We start from the raw sequence: 21,895 nt of genomic DNA, 5'->3' as shown, positions 1-21,895 counted from the left end.
CTAGCTTTTTCACTGAGACCAGCAGGTGTATTAAAATGAGTGAGGACCCAGTTTCCAGAGCTTGATTCACACTGGACTGAAGTTTACGTAAACGATTAGCTCACATTAAGCTCCCTTGCACCTTTCAGGTTTGGAAATTTTTCTGAAAACCTTTTTTCCCCTCATTTCTTGTGTTCAGAGATGAAATTACTGTGGCCACATGTCTACATCAACAAGCTACTTAGAGGGGAAGATGTTTAAATAGGTACCATCTGGTTGTGTCATAATATATGGAACCTATACATTCACCAATTTAAGCAAAAAGGATAAATTAGGGGTGAAATAATTCTTTTTTTCTTGAAATCTCTTTTATTTTCTAGAGCTTAACAAGTTATTTTATGCTTAAGTGCAACTTTGTAGAGTGAACTCGCAGCGACTACAGTGAATCTTCCAGCGGTAGCCCAGTTCCTTGCCCAAGGCAGGAGCTCTCTCCTTCGATGCCCACCTTGCTGCCACCCCAGTGCAAAGCCATGCTTTAAGGCAGGTGCTATACTGAAATCTGTGCGCAGTGCAGAAACTCACTTAGTTAAGCACCTCCCACATGGATAACGCACTGATGCTTGGCAGAGGGTAGGTCCGGGCTGGGTGTTTGTTTCTGGCAAAACAGCGCTGAGAATCCATCTGCAGAATCTAAACATTACAGGGGCAAATACACTTCAAAAGAGGACTCTCATTTCCAAACCTGGAAAAACACCAAGCTTCTGTTTGACACACAAGGTGAATTCTGCATCGTTCTTACTTTGGGGAAGCATTTGGAAAAGGCGGGGGGAAATATTTGATGGATGGACTTTAGAGAAAGTGGAGTAAAGTTTCCTGGGTTTTCTTTGCTGTATGATTCCTCTAGTTTTCTCCAGCATTACGGAGTTGCTGCTACTTTGCATTCAGTTACAACAACCGATCACAGTTTTTATAACTGTTACTGTTGAGTAGAGCAGCAGCTGGATGTCTTTCCTAGTTTCAGTAACCAACAGGTATTACAGAGTTTATGCACACATTATAGTAACTTTTGGCTTCTTGCATCTTTAACCTGGTGGAGCTCAGCATGCATCACCTAAGTGAGCCAGGGGAAACAAGCAAGAAGAAATATAACCCGCTTGAGCACATTCAGCAGACCAACCCATGGAGGAGCAGTGGACCCAGCCTCACTCTCCACATTCCCAGGAGAAGAAATACCACATTTTGCACTGCAGAAATGAAAATAAGGAGGAGAGGCACTAGTGACCCTCAGGACTCTCCTCCCTAGCTTAACTTCCGCTTGGAGTTAAAACAAATAATCCTCACTGTCCCCAAACACACACCACCTTCTCTTTTCATTTTACCTTTCTGAACATTTTGAGCTATTGATAGTTATATTTCGTTCCTTTGACAGCTTCATGCTGAAAGAAACATGCCATTTCTTTAAAATAGATACACAAAATTTCAGACTATATAAATGCTTTGATCCCAGACCAGCAGGCAAGAGCTATATTTCACTCAACTGACACAGTAACAATGCGCTGGCATTTTTGCTTTATGGTAAAAGAGGCAGTAATGAAAACCCAATGGTGCCACAGGGCACGAAGAAGCATTACATACCCAGAGCCATTGCCTTCAACGCCTAATTCCAAGGCAGAGGTCACAGCTGGGTAACACAAGCACATCATTGCGACGCACAACTGCCTCTCAGTGCAACGCCGGGTGTGAGCTAAGACCACGGCAGATGCTCTGCTGTCACGTCCCTCTCATCACCAGCAGCCCTGAAGCAGGGATTTGCATTCCTCCTTCTTCCCTTTGGGCTCCCAACACAGAACATCCACCAACAAGCCCCTTCCACCATCGCTAGCAGGCTGCATTAAAAAAGCCTGAGGCTAAGCAGCATGGTTATGGTATTTTCGCAAAAAGCTACTGCATGCTTTTCAAAGATAAAGACCCTTACATAAAAATGAACCCATTCTCAGAAGGTAGCTTAATTCTTGCTTGCTTTCAATGCTTGAGTTTTGCTGAATTGAAAGCTTGTGCAAAGGGTGCTGAACAGCTGCAAAAATTGTACATGGTTGCAAACACACACTGAAGTCACCGCTATCGATACAATTCATACTTCTTTAAAGATATCTATAACCAGGTTTAATTAAATGTGGAACAACTGCAGGAAACTGCTTATGAGTAATGAAAGCTCCAGATGTAGCTGGCCAGGGGATCTAGCATAGTAAATGTTTTCAGTTGCAAAATAGCTCAATTCAAAATTGTTTCTTCTTGCCAAGTTGGCAATTATGCACAGGTACAGTGGCAAGATTTTTTACTACGGTACAATGTTATTTCATTTTCGAAATGAAATTGCTCATTACACATATCTGACAGCATTTAATAAAAGTCTAAATACCTCTTGAACACTTAGTTCAAAGGACCGTGTTTTTTTTCCCCACAGATACAAATCACCAAATCCTCACACTACTTATGTCCGGCTCAGTAAAATAAAATATGTACCACCATTTTAGTCTTGTACATAGGTCAGAGACAAAGGAAAAAAAAGATAAATAAAACCACTGTAACTTCATATGGCAACTTTTAGACATAGGTTTGAGAAGCACTATCTTCTGCAAAGTGTCCAAAATCTGGTTTGTGTAACTTTATTTAGTATAAAGGCGCTTGTAAAGGCAGTTATCAGGGCATCCGTCTGTTAAAGGCCCTCTTCAAAGTGAAAAAAAGCGATCAGGTATTACATCACAGACAAACATCTAACAGCCTGTCGAGAAAATAATCCCCAAAGATGTATTAAACACACCACTCCATTAACAGACCAAAGACACATTAAAATTAATATTCTTTTTTGGTTAAAATGCAAGACAGAATCTTTGAAAAATCCTTGCAGGGTCTCTCAGACACGCTTAACCCAAAGTAATTTGCATATAACAGGACTACTGTATTCACACCAGCCAGCTTCTTCAACTGTTGCAAAACAATCTGACATACACAAACTATGGGAAACTTGCACTGAGAAAGATAATAACTTCGCTCGGGCATTACACAAACTGTATTGTAATGTGGAAACAAAGCAACATTAAAAAAAAAAAAATCTTCTTTCACACCGATTCTATATCGTGTAATTCCATTAAACAGAGATTTTCCTCATGAATTGAGTCTGAAATCAAAACTGGGCCTGCCTCAGAGACAAGCAACATAGGTAGGGTTAGATAAATCCACATTTGCATGTCAGGAGTCCCTGGGAACTTCACCTACCAATTTAAGCAAGCTGTCAGGTTGTTAAGGCAGAAATCTGCACAAATCCAATTTCCCTATCACTTTTCCACCAAGCACACATTTTAATCAATAGACAGATGCTTAAGTGTGGGGTTTTGTATTCTGACAAAGTAATTTTAAGGATGGTGGCCACTTCCCAGTGTGTAGGTTAAGCAAAGCCACAAGTACCATAAAGTCATCTTGAAGAAGTATTGCCAAATCACCTCTTGACAAAAACACATTGTCAAACACACTGTCACTTGTCTTGAGCGTTGTGGGTTTTTTTAATACCAATGTCAGACATTGTGGGACAGCCCAGTGTGAGCCATACTAGTCATTTAGATAACAAGGGGAAAATAGGTACACTCAGCATGTGTTTTAAAACGTGTTTTCTATTCGGAACCCCAGTGCTCCATCTTTAGGTCTTTCATCAAATCTGTATACACAAAGGCATGATTCATAACTGCCAGCATCAAAATAATCATATTCTATGTCCGTGTGTCACCAGCACAGAAACAATTAGCTCTCGGCCCCGAACTCGGTGTTTGTTCCAATGCACCGGGTGCAAACTGGCCGCTGTGCCAGGACGTTTGTAGGACAACTACTAATGGTACTCATTCTGACGCTGCCCCGGAGCCCACGGAAGAGGATTATTTCCTAGAAAGCCTGGTGAGCTGAGGAAGGGGGCTGGAGCCCCGGACACAGCCTGCCCCTCCCGGCCCCCCGCCTGCCTGGGTACCTGCACCCGCCAACCTTCGATAACCCACACTGGAGAGACCAAGAAGGAAAAAAGCTGAAGAATGAAAGATAAAAGAATAAAAGACTAGACAGATAGGAAAAGAGTTAGAGGGCAGAGTGCTGGAGGAAAAATAGTGGAGCCTGAATAGTTACATTTATGAACACAGCAAGTACCAAGATAAGATTACGTGTAGAGACAAAAATGGAACTCAGTAAGCAAGAATTTTAATTTTCACATCTAGAAAGCAGAGCAGGATCTGCACACACTGGATGGGTACGACCACCTTTCAGAAACGTTGTCCCAAATGATAGAGCACTCGTGTGCTCAAGGCACGGTTTTCTGCAGCCTGTGGCTGAAATACCCACAGTCATTTATGAGGATAAGTCATCTCTGAGCCTCAAGCTCTTGCTTTCTCTCTCAAGACATAAACAGAAATACAGAAACAAACAAAAATATGCATGCATACTTTAAGAGGCAAAACTTATTTAACGTAAGCCTACTGCTAAAAGAATTAAATGAAAACCAAAGGAAGCTTCTCTTGAGGTGAAGAATACTACATACCAGCAGTACACACCAACGTGTATTTCTGAGGTTTGCGTTAACTGACCAAGAACACTGTTAATTTGCTTTTTCGTGTGCCTATCAGAAAATTCAGAAATGCAACTGACAATAGGGCCAGCTTTACAACCTCTTACGGTTCCAGGCCTGAGTCATTTAAATGAAAACTGGGGAGTTTGCAAAAGAAAATGATAAGAAATAGGGCGAGAGGGCACAGTTTCAGTACCCTTGAGTTTTTAGCGGTTAATAAAATGATTGCATTAGATTTCATTGCCTGTCACCTACTGGGCCTGATAGAGCTGTGCAATAAAGAACAGCGCCTGTGCGATTTTCAGGTGAAAAAATAAAGTAGCACTAAAATAAGCCCTTAGGAACACATCGGGCAGGCGCCTCTCCAGCGAAGTTCGGGGATGCTGCGGAGCCAGGCAGCGCTGAAGGGGCACTGAGGAGAGGATCCTCTGATGCGTTTTCTGGCGCTGCAGCCGCGGCCCCCGGACGCTCCCGCCGCACGGCCCCTCCGCCGCTGGCCGTGTCGGGGGCGCCGGCAGCCAGGGCGCCGGCCGCGGGTGGGAGCCCACGTGGCGGGACCGGACCCGCACCGCGGCACCTGCGCGGCGGCGAGAGGCGCCGACGCGGGGTGGCGAGGACGCGAGCCCCGGGCGACCGCGCCTCGCGCGCCCCAACTTCCCCGCGCCTCCCGGGCAGCCCCCTCCGCAGAAGTGCAGAGAAACGCCGTGAGACAGGGGCGCCGCCGCTCCCCTTCCGCCGCCCCCCGCCCGCGCCTACCATCGCCTTGCCGTGCGGGGCGGCGGGTCCGCGGCGCTGCGGGTGCGCCCGCTGGTCTCCGCCGTGGTCTCGCTTCTCGCGGCCGGCGGCGCCGCCGCGCTGCTCCTCGCCGGCGTCGAGGGAGGTGAAATTCCAGACGAGGAGGGTCTGCAGGAGCAGCACGGTGAGCGCCGCCACCAGCGCCGAGCGGGAGCGCCGCGCCAGCCGCCGGGCGCACGGAGCGGCCACCATCTTCGCTGCTGCCGCGCTCCCGAGAGCCGCCGCATCCGCCGCGGCACGGAGTTTTCAGCCGGGCAGAGCCAGACGTCAGCAGGAGGAGGGCGGAGGTGGGGAAGGAGGGAGGGCGGGCGGGCGGAGGAGGTGTGCGCGGCGCGTGGGGATGGGGGAAGCCGGCGGGGAGCCCTGGCGGCGCGGTAGCCCGCGGCCGGGCCAGCCCGGGGCGAGGGGTGGGGTTGGCGGAGGAAGAGGAAGGAAGAGGAGGGTGGGCTGGAGACGGAGGAGGAGCGGCAGCGGGGGCTGCTGCTGCTGCTGCCGCCGGCAGGCGGGCCGGCGGGCGAGCCCCGGCCCTGCGTGAGGGGAAGGGGCCGGGGCGGGGCGGCTCCGCGCCTCACGGCGGGCGGGAAGGCGGGAGAGGGGAGGGGGCGGCCGGCGCCGCGGCGGCCGGGGCGGGCGGCGACTGCCATCTTCTGAGGGAAAGCTGCCGCGCGCCGGCGGGCGGCAACCGGGCGTGAGGCGACGGGCGCCAGGCGGGAGACGGCACCTGGCGGGCGGGAAAGCCGGTCGCCTCACGCCCGTCGCCTCACGCCCGTTGCCGCCTTCCCCCGCTCCCGGCCAGCAGACGATCCCCCGGTGAAGGATGTTATTCGGCCCTTTTTCTATTTTTTTTTTTTAACCGACTTGGAGCCCATTCGCGCCGAACTGACCTGCCGCCGTTTCAGATGGGTTTCGTCTGGTCGCATTAAAAATGGCCACAGCAAAAAGGCGGCGCAGCTTGCGCTCCTTAATGAAAGAAAATTTTGTCGATAAATCGTCAAACTTCCACAGCTTATCAAGAACTCCGCATATACTCATTAATTTCCCTGCCACGTAGCTATTGACCAGTCTTTACTTTTGAAAGGCTGTTACTCCAGCTCTGCTCAAAGCAGGCCCAAGTGCGACGTTCGGTCTGTGGGGCCTACAGTCTGTGTGGGCCCTGCCAATGGCCAGGTGGTTTGACTGCTTGCAGCACAGGCACACCTTTAAAGACACTGTTGTTTCCCCCCGTCTGACGAACAGCCATCCCCATGCTGGGACAGTGCTGGCATGAATGCGTGCAAACTGTTTCACAGGCAAAAATGGTCCAAATCCCCAAGATTGAGATTTTTCTTTTTTTTGAAGCAAAAGGGTCACTGGCAGCATTTGGCCTTAGTGGAGTGAGAACGAGAGCGAGGTGCAACACCTCCACAGCCCTGCGAGGTCTGCAAGTACCAGGCAGAGGCACGAGGTGACTGTACATAAATGCCCAGTGTCTCAAAAAGTGTACGTAATAGATGGCTTCAGCTGCCTTTTTCTCCCATACTAGTATTGGCTTTCTAATCTGAAAGATCTCATTATCTGATGATAGTAGTGAAGTAGGGAGGTTTTTTTAATCTGTCTGCACAGTGCCTCTTTTTGTAAGCCTAATTCCACTTCACAAACTAAATGCAAAGGTGAAAAATAATATCTTCTGATAAGGACAGTTGCTTTTTTTAATTGACAGACAAGTAGGATTTGCACAGACCAGCAGGATATTGTTTGCATTGCAAGTGCTTTAGTTTCTGATCTGAAGAACAATGAAAAAAGTAGTAAGATTCAGAGGCATCCTTTATTAAGGGAATATTCCTCGTGATCCAGTGAGGCTACAAATAAAATTTCACAGGATGTATCTTTTGTTGCAGTTTTACAGAAGCAGATGAAGTATGTGGCAGGTTAGTGGTAAGAAGCGTTGTGTGAGTACTTAGCTTTACAGAGGTGTGCATGTTTGGACAAATAGGCTTTCTAATATTACAATTAATTTTTAATAAAAATCTCATGATCTGGTGGAATAATCAGGTTTAGGAATCTGTTGTTCCTAACACATGAATTTTGAGTCTCCAGTGGGAAATTGTATCCTCAAAAAAACCAAGCAAGGTGTTGTTCCATACACGGCGGTTCTTGGGCTCTTTGGTCCTGTACTGTCCTCTGATGCTGTTGGATACTCCCTTCATCACAACTCTATCCTGGTATAAAACTATCGACTCAATGCAGTTACTCCTCATGTATAGAGTAGTGCGATCTGAATCAGGCCCAAATACACACATGCAGTTTCAGAGGGTGCAGTCTGAGTATCACTGACTTCAAGGCGTCTCTAAACAAGAGAGGTCAAAATACATCATTAGTAACTTCCAGGAAGGTCAGCACAGAAAGACTTCTTTCAGTGTGAAGGCTGAGCATCTTCTGGCTGACCTTCAGTTCATGCAATGGGACAGCGTCCATTTTTGCCATCTGTGGTGATGGCGGACTGCTCTTTATGGGCAGAGAGCCCGTGATAACAAATTTTGACAGTGCCAGGCTTCCGCACCAGTTGCGCATGCATCGGATTTGCTGGTCACACAGTACAGTGAAGTGAGCTGTTTGAACAAAAAAATGAAAAAGATTCAAACTGTTCTTGAATATTCTGACAGAGTCTGCACAGCTCGGGAAGTTGATGGATAATTTTTATTCTTCCAAGCCATCAAATAATTGGGCATTGTAAATACACGCAAGCAAATCTGCTGACAAAATACTAGATAAAAGTATCTTCCGCTTGGGATTAAGTGCCTTCCTCTTCAAAAGGAGGTTGTGGTCTTAGCATGTGGTTGCCCCATGCAGCCTTCCCTTGGGCTTTTAGAGGGCAGGAGGTGCTTAAGGAGCCAGAAAAAACAGACTTGGAACAGGCCAAATCACCAAGAGCTCTGAAGAGCCACAGACCTCAGGGCCTGATTCTGATCCTGCGTACCTCGTTGTGAAATGGGAGACACATTCAAACTGGTGCCCTAAAATGGCTAAAAGCTCTAAAAGCAACATTCAAGCCAGGCAATGTTTTAGCACAGGGCAACACTGCTCTCTATAAAAGGAGCACAGCACTAATTATAACCAAATTGTGATCCATGTTCCTTAAAATTTTATGACCTATTGGAAAATTTCCTCCAGATTTTCAGGGGCAGCTTTCATACCGGAAAATGTCTGTGGATTTTCCTGATCTCTGTATATAATTACTGTGAGTGATAAGACAGTGAGGAACAGCAGTGCATGCTCAGTCTCACATGTGTCCTACTGAAAGCAGGTCTGGAGAGAAGATTTGTACCCAATAATTTATAGGCCATAAAGATCTAAGTCTTCAGTGTAAAGTCAGCCCTGTGTATAGGTGGGAGCCTCAGCATGAGACACTTCTACACTGAGTGAAAAAGCAGAGCGGGGAGAGAAGCAGGCTTCCTCTCTGACAACATTGTGCTTTCCCTATATTTATAGAGATTACGTAAAATCTGGAAAGAAGAGGGCAGTAGGTATGGCATTCATTTTTAAAACCATGCTATGACCAATGATTGCTTACTGCTCAAAACATCCTTCTTCTGTTGCTAAAGAAAACAGCCAAATAGAAGTGAGAAGGAGGATAATTTAACTAATTATTTTTCCCTGTGTTGATTCACACTGGAAAGTAAAAAGGGCAAGGCTGAGCTTCTTGAGAATTTGAAGATGAAATCACAAAAACTGAAAAACTGAACTGTACAAATCCTAAGAACAAACTAAAATCAGAAATTACATAAGAGTTAAAACGATAAAACGGACTTTTCTTATTATCACATTCATGAATAATGGCAGCTTGAGTGAGCTATGTTGCATCAGAAAATATTTAATCTGGCTACATGGAGGACATTTGAGAGATTTACCATTCTGAAAATTCCTGACGTTGCCCGCATTACGTGAGACTGTTAGTATCTAGCACAAAATATATAAGAGAAAAAAACAGATTTGATTCTTAGTAGACAAGTATTATGATGGTTGCACTTAACTGTCAAAGAGATGGTGTTTTAAGCAAGGTGGCTTGGCTAATTTCCTCTAAAATCCTAACAAATAATTGGCTTAAATATTTTTTACCTCTGCATAGGTATGTAAATTCAGCCTGGGTGTGTTTCAGAGGAGGTGGCTATCAATCTTGGCTATTTAGAATGGTGTAAAAAAAGAACCATATTCCGTTCCAGTAAAATTTTTACTCTGACCTACTTTGCTAGATTTACCTATGCTGTTATAAAAATACATTTTCTCCTCCTTACAGTGTAGACACAGTCTAAAATTGAATCAAGTAACCAGACTTTGTACAAAGAAATAAGTGAAGTTTAGAGCAATGTTAATAAGCAATATCCTTTCCTCTACTTTGAAGAGCTTACGGTCCATCTGGTGAACAAACACTACAGGCTTATCTAAACTCCAACTCACAGGCTGACTCATAGGCGGTTTAGAAGCACATTCTGTAATCAGTGAAAGACTAAGTTATTTCAGAGAGAAGATTTGCATTTTTCTTAAAAACAGTCATGTCCCTATCACATCAAAATTTAGATTTCAGGTATATGTTATCAGGGTGAAGGGCAAAAAGGTGTATCTGGGAATGAACTGATTTGTCTAAGGATAGGTATCTCTAATATACTCAATCTTAAAAAAAAATCTGTGAAGCATCCAGAACAATTAGCAAATTTGTGTATATTTCTATGATTTAAAAACATCATAAAACCTAAGGAATGCACCTTAGGAATAGAAAAGATTGAAAATAGGCCATGAGCATGAGCAGTGTTTGATGAGTAATCTGCAGTAACAGTAGAGGTATCTTCCTGAGGTTTGGGCTTCTCCCCTGAAGAGGCAAATTCTTTTTTTTCTTTTCCTTCTATTGCTAGCAGGAACAGCATACCACCCCTAATCATTTTAGTGAAGTGTTGTGCATATGGAGGACATATACCTTTTCCCCAGGAAGCTGGCAGTCTTACTGGTCTACCCGTCAAATCTGAAAGAGCAAAATAGGGTAGGGAATTATTCTTTGAGAGACGGATAAAAATTTCACCATCTCAGACTACAGTTCAGTGTCTGCTCTGCAACAGGTTACCAACTCATTGCTTTTTGTTTTTAAACACTGGCGTCTTGCTATACTTTAAAGGTAGGGGAAATGCATCTTGATTTTTTTGGAACCACAGCACTGTCATTAACTCACTCTATGTTCTCCAATTCAGTCATTTTATGGTTTACATGTACATTCTTCACCACTCAGGTATACTGTACCACAAATATTCAGTATTCCATCTCTTCTTTTCATAAACAAACAAAACCCCAAGATTCCTTGCTATGTACTCATTTTACATCTAGCTACTCTCCAAGTGAGTTATAAAAGCCAGGTTCTCTCTTAGCATGCATTGGCAGAACTAAAGTCAATGCAGATGTGACCATTGTGTGCAAGAAATGCCTTTAGTTCTGGTGGTTTTGTAAAACTTGAGATTCCAGCAAGCCATTCTTAATCCACTCTTGTTCTATTTTGCCACTTAATAGTTTGCAAATGCAAACTCTATGTCAATAAGAGTGTCAATGTCAAACAAGTGTCAATGTATATGCAAAAGCCAAATTTTAAACACCAATGTTTCATTCTGGTAAGAATATCTATAAAATTAGCAACATAAATAATCCTTATTTTTCACTTCTGGGTCAGTATAGTCAAAGACAATAAAACCAGGTACTTTTATATGTTCAATTTATATAAAATATATAATACATATGTGGAATATATATTACTTCTTCCTTCTGAGAGATAAATTTAGTTCAGGACCTTGGCATATGCTCCACTTCAGGAAGTGAAGGAAAATGGAAGAATTACTCCCTTCATCATCACATTAAAGCGTCCCTTTTTCTTTATAATCTCTTAGCATATATAACCTTTTACTACCAGTGGGGGGAAATGTCATGTATGTATACTTTATATACAGCCCTCAGCGTTGCGACAGCTTTTTCTTTCAGCCAGTGGTCGAGGATAATCACGGAAGGATTACCCATCTGTTCTTGCCATGTGGCATTCTGTCTTTGGTAAGGAGATATTGCAGTTCACAGCTTCCTGCAGTTCTTCTTTCTGATGTTCTCTCATTAACTAAAAATTGTATTATTATCCTTCTGAGTTACTAAGTTGGAAAGTCTGAAAGACTTATGAAGGTGACCTACTTTGGATTATCTGAGTTAGAACCAGCCACTGACTGTTTCATATAGCACTTTGTTTAGATGCAGAAGGAACTGGTTTCTTTGGCTTGGGCTTTCATTCTGGTTTTGCTTTTCCTTTTTTTTTTGTCTTTGCACTTGATGGAAAAAGATAGGTGGTACCCAAAAAAGGAAAATCAAAGGGGAAGAGAAGAAAAAAAGAGCCTTTTTCACAAAGAGTGACACTGGAGATTGTGTGTGCATGATTAGTCAGGTTTTCAAAACACCAACAGGGAGTTTTTTAGACTACATTTATTACAAAGACATACCAATGCAAAGTGTGTATAGAGATTTCTTCCACTTGTCACCTGCAACATTTTCCATGTGTCTGAACTTTTATTTGAGACATCACTATTGTTTGCTGGAAAGAAGCTTTTTAAAGAAGATTCCTATACTCTCTCATTTTGCCTAACACTGAAAAACACAATATTTTAAAGACAAATAAGTTTCATTCTTAAGCTTCTGATACGATGCAAGTTCATCTGCATGAAAGCTTGCTATAAAAAATACCTAATAAAATAGCATGGCTGTTCTTCATAAACAGGACCATTTTGTGGTAATTGATTTGATACAACTTCTTATGTCAGGGAACATTGTTTATGATATTATGTCAAACTTGGTATTGGCAGCTTCAACAGATCATTTGCCTGCCACTGATGCGCTTGTGTCCCTTGACCACACTGGGTAGTCCCACAGAAAACAGTGTGCTAGGTGGAGCTGGTACTATATGCCCATGCATGACAGTGAAATTTTGCTGAACTGCATAAATTCTCGAAACCCTTGGACCAAGTTGCCCAGGGAGGGGGGAAGTGCGAACGTGCTGTTTCCCCCAGGAGAGAGGAACAGAACAGGCAGACAGCACTTCCTGCTGTGCTTCCTAGCAGCCGAGTTAGCAAGGAGGTGTTTCAGCTTACCTCTGAAATTGGCCTGTCAACACCACAGGCTTATCAAGGATATTATAAACCAAAGACAATTATACAAATTTAAGCAAACAAACTTGATAATTATCATTAATCTTGCTATATTTAGATAGGCATTAACAAAAGCGGGTGCAAAAACCTGCTTGGCTATAATTTGGATGCTACAAGAAAAGGAAGTATTCAGACAAGATATTTGATGTGCCTTAAAAGAAATACAGTTTTTGGAGGAGTAAGGTATTAGTCCATGTATGGCAAAGATGACTGCGTCATACATTATATGATTTCTCATTTTAATAGCTTTTGAATTCGTAGAACTGGTAACACATTGTAATTGAATCAGGGAAGATTTTGGTAAAGGTGATACCTCCTTTACAATCTTTGAGAACTACTCTCATTTTAACGGTTTAAGCACCGACTTTTATCTATGCCCCAGATCTTCCATCACAATGAAAAAACCTCCATAAATAGGACCAAAAGATGCAAGATTCATTGAGAATCTAGCAAACATACTCCTCTATGGAACAAGTTCCCATCTTTGCAAGACAAGAAGGCAGGTTTTTGAAGCCCTATGGAGACTAAGGAGCCAGAGGAAAATCCTTGTGAGCTAGCTAACTAACAGCAGTTTTGCAGTAGCAGACAGCAGAAATACCTTGAAATTATCTTCTACATCTGTATGGTTTTGGCCTCATAATGATTTCTGCTTTGATGAACTTAAGGACTGGGAGGAAAAAGAGCTGTTAAACCAATCTGTCCACATCAGCAGCATCACACAAAACATACCAGCTGCCTGCGATTTCCGTGCTGCTGACCATGCCTAAGCAGTGGCTACTATGTAGTGACCACTTGCACACACATGTAATCAGTGGTTTGTTCGCTTGTTTGCATGCCTGCAGCTGCACAAATTATGTACGTATGGAGATGGCCAAGTTACGCCACAGTACAGCACATACTGTTGTAACCATCTTTAAGGAAAAGGTGTGGTTTGGTGCCCATCATCACGGCTCCATCAGTTTTGAAAACTGGTATTTATCGCATCACGAAAGAGCCCTGTAGATGTGCTGACTCTTCAGCAAGGGCCAGTGGAGGTAGTGGCTTGCTTGCTCTCTGTGGTCTCACTAAGGGAAATTACACACGGGGTACTAAGTCCTGCTGCTTCTACTTCCTTCAGGTCTGCCTGGTCAGATGGAGATACTTATATGACTGCAGTTCTACCTTTTGGATAGTACAGGTTCTTGCCATGACAACTCCGTGCTGAAATTACTGGTTTATTCCACCCATTTTATTATTAAGTTGTGGGTACTGCAGATGCCTGACAACTTGTTTGCCTGGAGAACATTCTGCTCCAAAAGGCCAAGAGGTGTTTGCCACAAAGGGTAACTGTTCTGGCAATGACATGATGTGCAGGAGACATCCACTTTTCATGTAAGAACTCAAATAACGCACTCCCCCATAACCCACCATAGGTGCGTAATGCATGTGCTACATTGCAGAATTACTCAAATATCTAAATATTCATATGCGCAAAATTCAGGCATGTACATGTATGGGCATTTTTGAATAGACAAATAGATGCCATGGGTAAAACACCTTAGCTCACAGAATACAGATTAGGGGTTGGAACTTAAATTACAATAGTTTGCCCCAGGAGTGACATTAGTAAGTGTTACGTCTCTTGTAAAGGCAGAGAAGATTTAGAAAAGAAACTAAATACTGTTCAGTGAAAAGGAAAATAAGTAAGTAGACCCTACAGTGATTACACTGTGCTCGTAAAACAATTCAAATATACTCCTGTTGTTTCTAAGTCTTTGACACTAAATTACAGTATAAAATAAATTCTTCAGGAAGTTCATATAGCAAGTTATTTCTATATAATGTGCAAGCCACCTTTAAGATCAAACAAAATGTTAAGTAATGGTGAATTTTAATTCTGATTAATTCTGAACCATGTAGTAAATTGTGACAACACATAAATGATCCAATTCAATAGAATCAACATTCTCAGCGAAGTGACTATTACAATATATGGCTCTTTTTTGCCCTCGAATTGCTTCTAATATGTAGTTGCAATTTCATGTAATAGTGGGACACACCTTTCCTGATGATTAGTGAGAGCAAAGTTTTGCATTACGTTTTTCTTTTCCTGAAGAACTGTTACAATAAAATATTTCAGATCTCGTATGACCTATATAAGCACCTGGAAATTCCTGTAAATTCAAAGAATTAAGTCTCAACCCAGAAAAGCACTTAATGACATGTGTGATCCCATTGAATTTGGTGGCACATGCAAGGGCTTCAAATAAAGCATGTACTTACGAGCTTTGCTGAATTGAGGCCTTACGGAATGATGCCATGCAAACCAGTTTAAAAATATTCAGAAACTAAACTTGGCTTGAAATTGAATGTAACCACTGATCAACAGTGATTTCCTAGGCTCTTTCTTTTGATGTATTTGTAAAATAATTGTACAGGTTTTTTAAGTTGTTCTCCTACCTGCATATTCAGAAACATTTTTCAGGTTCAGTAGTAGGTGTGAGGTGTTTCTTCCTGAAAATTCATATGCAACACGTTATTGTCTCTGGATGAGCTTTGCCTGGGGCTGAACTAGGAAACAAACTGCCCAGCTGAACAAAAGCTTATCCAATTTATCTGAGGAGAGATTCATTTCTCTCCATTGTAGACCTACGAAAGAAAACCTCAGAAGAGCAGAATAGGGAGGGAGAGTCAGCATCCCTGTTTCTCCTTGCTTAGCATGGCCTGCTAGGCTTTTGCTTAGGAAATGAGCTCTTATAATTAGCTCCTTTGGCTAATAGTAAACGTCTTCACATTTCATAAGAGAGGTGTGTTTGTATCCAAGTCCCGTGGTGACATTTAGACTGAGAGCTAGTCTAGTCCGTAGTCAGATCATGCAGAGAGTACTCTGGAAATGTTCTGATTTGCTATGCAGGCAGGTCCACAGCATAGTCATGATCCCAAATCTGTTCTCCAGCACTGTTGCTGCTCCAGGAAGCAGGACTCTTAACACAGATTTTATGCATGCATGTGCAAGCCCGTTTGTTTTAATATATAGCCCTCCATTTAATTTGTAAAACTAGTGCTAAAACATTGTTGGAAATACACTCATAAAAAGAGTAGATTGCAGCTGGCTGGTGGCATAGGTTGATTGCATTTCATAGCCTTAATCTCTTCACCTCACTTTGCACACAACTGCCATCATCACAATTATCTCTTTGCAATCTCAGAAGGAATGCTAAAGATGAAGCTGGAGTCTGACCCCGTCTCCCTTTGGAAGAAGCCTCTTCAAGTCAGTCCTTTTAAGTCACTAGGTTAAGGGCAGAGGAAAAAACAGACTTTTTCACCATTTTTAGTACATAACTTCTCTGTGACTAAACAAAGAGATTTGTTTGACATACTGTCAATCTGACATGCGTTTTAAGCATTAAAACATAAGTGAAAAGCCAGGGTACGATATGTTTGTTAATGATCAGTTACTATTTATAAAATATATTTAAGCGAATAAGGTAATTTGCTTGTTAGTCAGCAGAGAGGCTCTAGGTTTCTTCTCAATCAGTTATATACAGGTAGATCTCTCACTTCTATTGGTTCTTCAACTCCAGTCCTCCAGATTCACCCAACTGATGTGACTGTAGCTGACCCTATACAACACTGCAACTTCTCAAATGGCCCCATTCTTGCCTGGAAACTGAACCCACAAATTTGGTAGCTCATTTTGCTAGATGAACTACGCTGAAACAGATTCTCAGACCTGGATTTACCTGAGCACAGATGGAAAATGCAAATAGGATCTGTAACATTTATTTTTAAGTCCCATGTTGTGAACGAGGAGGCATATTATGTATGTCATGCATTAGTCTCTCCTTTGTGCTGCACATAATTGGCAGAACTTTTCAGTGAAAAACTATCTGGTCAAATTCTCTTACAGCCTCATGCTCTGCAGAAATCTGTCTTAGGTTAATCTATATTAGGAGTAATATTCAAGCTGACTCTGCACTCATATGAAAAATGTGTTTAAAAAGCTCTGGCAGATACAATCCTTTTTGTCTGACTTTGTTCCCTGCTGTTGTTGGTCTCCCATGGGATTTCTTGTAGAGCGGTTAAGTGATCTGTACTGAGGTTTCAAAAGCAAAGATAATAGGAGCTCTATTCATGGGTTAAACACTTAGCTACTTTAATACAAGATGTGTAGGAGCAGCCCCTAATGACATTCAAATCTTGTTATTGCTGTGCTTCAGTGTAGGATGTAGTTGGTTTTGTGGCTGCAAGAAGCAATTGTCAGAGATGACTGTAAATCCTGAACAGCAAATAAATCCCACGGATGTAGAAATTATGCCTGATTCTGCTCTTATAGCAGCAGAATGTATGTTGGGACTTCACTGTGCTTGCTCCTGACTTACACGAATGCGAGTGAGATATTGCAATCAATGGCTTGTACCATACCTACCATCGTGTCTGACTGTAGGGGCATCAGCTCTTAACTTCATATTGGCGTAAAATTTCTAACCCTTCCTTCGCAAAAGACTGCTGCCTATTCGTAGTGTCTTGACGTGTGAGCATTCCCCTAAAACCAGTACTGTGGCAAGCTCTGAGCCTTCAGTATTTCTGGGTCTCATGTCCAACTTATTTTTTATATGTCCTCCATGGCTTGCTAGCACCTCCCTTGCCTTCCCCCACTCTAAACTAGCAAATTTGCTAATACTGTGTAGAAAAGCCAAGCTTTCTTCCAAAGAAGCGCATATTCTAGCTGAGTGCACATTAAATAATTTCATTGCTCTCTGTGCCTCTGAAACCTTATGAACCATCTTTGCCACAAGGAAAAGTTGTAATAGACATAGATCCAGAGGCATATCACACAGGCTTGGTTTTACTCATTAATCCATCAAAGACGTTAAGTGCAAATATTAGAACCCTAAGCAAAACATAAAGAAGGAGCTGCTTGAAAGCCAGGCTTATATTCATAACACAAAAGCTAGCTAGATTAACGGATTAAGAGGTCTATTGATATTAGTTCAATTTGTTTCACACACACAGTAAGAGATTAGAAAAAAAATTAAGATTAGATGGAGAATCACTGGTTGATTAAATAGTATTGTAAAGTTTATTGCTAATTAAGGCCAAAGTATTTAAAGGTGCACAAGTGAATCTGGTGTCCAAATGCCACTGAATTTCAGTGGATGTTGAATGCATGTAACCAATTTAAGTCTCTTTGAAGACAATGATGTAAACTTTGCTGCATAAGCAATGCTAACATGGTATATGAAATGGAAACATAGGCACTTGTTAGCCAGATAGAGTAATTTTGGCATTTTAAATGGCAAAATAACCTGCTGAATGACCATAGGCATTTTCTCAGTTTCACATGGTACAGCACCAAGTGTTCTATGTGTCAGAATAACCTTCAGAAAGGTTATGCCACCCAATCGACTGTAATCACTGCACTGCTTAAGCAGCCTCAAGTGCTACATGATTTGATGATGACGAAATGAATCGTTCTACCATATGAGCTCTGAAATACAGAGGAAGCGTTCCAAAGATATAAGCACAAGATACAGTGGATACTTGCACATCAAATATAGGTGAAATGAAATGAAATACAGTATTTGTAATACTGCATTTCCATCAAATTTGTCATTTTTCTTTCACATTTCCTTTATCATCACTAGCTTGGATTATAATTTATTTATTTGGCATGTGTATCATTATAAACAAAATATTTCACTAAAAATTAAATGATGAAACTAGACATCAAGATTTTAAATTTGGTATGAATCACAGTCACTATCGTAAACTCAGGAACAGGTCCTTAATCCATTTTTGCTGTGCATACTGTAGTCAAAAGAACAGTTTTAAGTGCTTCTTCCCATCTCTCTCCCACTTCCAATTTTCAAATTCAATGTGTTTGTTCAAATAGCAAAGTCATCTCCTTACAAACAATAGATGGGGATTCATTTGGAAACGGTTACAGTGCCTTTAAATAATCTGGTATATTCAGTTTTGTTTTTATTACTGCATGACTGAGATGAAATCACCAAGTTTATCGTAGGCTAAGAGCACACATAGGATAAGTTAATGTAATTCTGCTGATGCACAGTAAGTTGCAAGATGCAAGGAAAAGTTATGCTGGACTGAACTCAGGTGTAAATTCCCTTTACTATTTATAAGACTGTAATTTCTGCAGCGATAACAAGGTCTTCTGTTTAAGGTACGTAGGGAAAGGTTAACACTGAACTGAGAAAGTTAGCATGGATAGAGAGCGTATGACTGATAAAGCATTCATACGCAGACAAGTCCCCTCTGAAGATACAGCCAGCGGGGACCAGGCTGGAGACACATCATCTCCCCATCCAGCTGCCTTAGTGGGAGAGATCATCAATGCCAGCCACTTGTCACCACCCCCTGGTGGAGATAACTCTACTGAATACATTTACAGGAACACTCCTACAGTTCTTCAAGCAAATTTGTCTGAGATAGCTCAGACTATCCATTTAAAAACTGTTTAAACTTGCCCAGTGGGCTCTGTCAGAAGCCTATTAAACACCACTCTCACAAACTGCTCTCCTTCAGAGCGGTTGTAAAGAGCGTTTGAGGATGGTGACCTCGTCCTCTGACACAGCTGGATTGGGAAGGAAGTGGAAAGGAGTGAAAAGAGCAACTCCTCCCTGGGTTTCTAAATAATTGTGCAAAAGGGCTAAAAAAAGCACTTAGTCTTACTATAGAGAAATGAAAACCAGTACCCTGAACAAGGAGGAACCCTTCTAGCTCTGCTGCTGTTTGTCTTAAATTGCCGTTTAGTTCCTCTTTTGGATTAATCTGTGAAATACCATCATTGACCAAGCACAATAACTGAGACCCGACAACAAAAGCACAAGTATCATGGGAACTATCAAAAACCCTTGGAGGAAAAAGCCCTGTACTCTTTATAGAGTCTCAGGAAATATACCCATCTACTGTCATGTTAGTCTTTTAGAGGAGCCTCTGAGGTTGGCTTTCTTTACCAGTAAGACAAGATACTGTTTACACCACTGTAACTGCATGTCAGAGTTCCAGCTTACTGTCAGATAACTTCAGCAGTGGTGCAAATTTAAACTGACATGCAGTATCGCAAAAGGGCCATAAATAATTAGAAAGGAGAATCACATAATATATTTGCACTTAGTACATATAAACACATATTGAAAACATTTCAAGTTGACAAAATAGCTTTGAACATCTCAAAATGGCTTTTCTTCTTTTTTTATAGATGAACAGTTCAGCTGATTGAATTTTGAGATATTGCTGAAGAGATAAGAAAGGTGAGAAGTCAAAAAAAGAAAGGTGGTAGGACTAAGGCAACACAGGCAATAAAGACACCCACAGATTATGAAACAATATATGCTTAGGTGAGCTGCTCCAGCTACTGAAGAGATCTGTAGACAGTGATGAAGCCAAGCCCTTAGGCAGGTGTAGACCCTACCGATGACTCTGACCTACCTCCTGTGGTCAAGAGACATACCCATAGCTTCATCAGAAAAAGGGGGGGGAGGGGAGAAAACTTTCATTTGCTAAATAATACTAGATACTGGCAAGAAAAGTAATAATTATGGTAAATCTCAAGACAAGTCTCTTGTTCACGGTGTCCAGTTCCTCCACTCTCTGAACAGAGTATTGCCTAGGCCAGCATACCAAAGAGCTGTCTCTGAAGTCCAATTAATCTCCATTTCTCTCACTTCCCCACTGTCACCAGATCTGGGCAAAAGATTGGGTTTTAATCCTTTTGCTGCCACCGGCAAAGAAGTCATAACAACTCAGTCCCTACATCCGCGAAGTAATGTTCTAACAGCATATAAACCGAAGCAAATTACTTCCCAACTGAAGCAATGAGGCACCCAACAGAGTAGAACAATAAGAACTTTATCCTTGGCCTGTTCCTGAGCTGATGTACATTTACACCACCTCTTGCTAAAAGCCAATGGGCAAACTCTTTATCTAAGTCCTTAACACAGTATGAAGTAACACTGGAGATGGTAAATTCTATGACACAGCCTATCTGACTGCATGTCCTGCAATGCAAAAAGAAAAGAGAAATGAAAATATGTACTATACATCTTGGACAATGTATTAATAAATCTGATAATGGCCTTCAAATACACCTAAGGCTGTTGCAAAGAGAAAGGCAATAAATTATTCTCTGAGTCCAAATGAAGATAGGACAAGAAAACTGCAACAAAAAAGGGTTTAGAAAGACATTAAGAAAACTTTCTAAGCACTGGTAAGATCATCTGGGGAGGTTGTGAAGTCTCCACAAAAACAGGTTAGACAAATAAGCTGTCAGGAATGGCTTAAGCATTTCTAATTTTCCCTGAGGGCAAAATGAACTTTCAGGATCCCTTCCCACCCAATATTCTACGATTCTACAGAATATGCTGGCAGGTGAACAAAAGGGTCAGGAGCCCTGCCAATTCCACATGGAAACACAGATGAACCCAGTATTTCCTGTCTGCAAATTGTAGGATGCTAGAAAAATACTTTCACAGCTCTATGTATTAATAAACGGTATGATTTTACTGAAGGCATCTAAAGAAACAGTTGCAATAAGAAGGTCCAAATCATGTCTTAAGAAACATTTGCAAAGAGCATTATTTATTTATCAGAAAAAGGAGACATGTTTCTGAAAGGCTGGCAGCACCCAATGAGCAAGTGCTGCACTTTACTAGTCCATCGGGCAATAGCAGTATGAGATACTGCAGCACTAATGAGCTTCAGCCTAGGCCTTTGTAGGCAACTCCTTTGAGTAGTTCATTTGGGAGACTAATTTAGCCTTTAATTGACCAAGATCATTCCTTTGGCTGACAATTGTTATTTTGCATGTAGATACCTGGCTGTTTCATGCACGTTGCACGCACTGCGACTACTTCTGGACCGAGATCGCTAATTCCGTTCAGAATTCATGGTGATCACAACCATTAAAATGAGCAGCTAAATACAGCTTTTGGCAGCCAAATTTCAGTTTCATTGCTGTCAGAACTTCAGTTTTCATGGTTGGGCTATAATTTTCAGGCTGGTAAAACCTCAATTGTCATGTTTGGAGTTTCTTTAACGTTTATTCTAAATGCACGAGTTTGATTTGTGTAGAATGGAATGACTTTCAGTGGCTCAGGGATTTGGCAAAAAGCTTCACATATTTCACCAAAATTCTGTTTGGCCTAGAGGGGTGTTACAATTCTAGATAAAGAATGTGCTTTTTTATACAGAAGTAATTTGTAATAGCAAATGTTCCAAAATAATTCTGTGTAAAAGATGAACTAAGACAAAAGCAAAATGATCTTTGCCTCCCCACCATGAGAATTAATTCAGATTCAGAAAACATATGGAATTGGAAGAG

At 42.0% G+C, this 21,895-nt stretch overlaps 1 protein-coding gene across 2 annotated transcripts in view; it reads right to left on the bottom strand.

Moving 5' to 3' along the window:
- Window positions 1–5,591, bottom strand: part of XYLT1 (xylosyltransferase 1) — a 199,049-nt gene extending 193,458 nt beyond the window's left edge. For both annotated transcript variants that reach the window (XM_075165095.1, XM_075165096.1), the window contains exon 1: window positions 5,339–5,591. In XM_075165095.1, the coding sequence (XP_075021196.1) occupies window positions 5,339–5,569 (231 nt within the window). In that variant the 5' untranslated portion in view covers window positions 5,570–5,591. The remainder of the gene's footprint in view (window positions 1–5,338) is intronic.
- Window positions 5,592–21,895: the final 16,304 nt, after the last annotated feature.

This window comes from Calonectris borealis, chromosome 16 (assembly GCF_964195595.1).
Source record: "Calonectris borealis chromosome 16, bCalBor7.hap1.2, whole genome shotgun sequence".
In the NCBI taxonomy this organism is placed as follows: Eukaryota; Metazoa; Chordata; class Aves; order Procellariiformes; family Procellariidae; genus Calonectris; species Calonectris borealis.
Note: the sequence above shows the minus strand (reverse complement) of the source record. Positions and strands in the feature narration are given on the sequence as shown.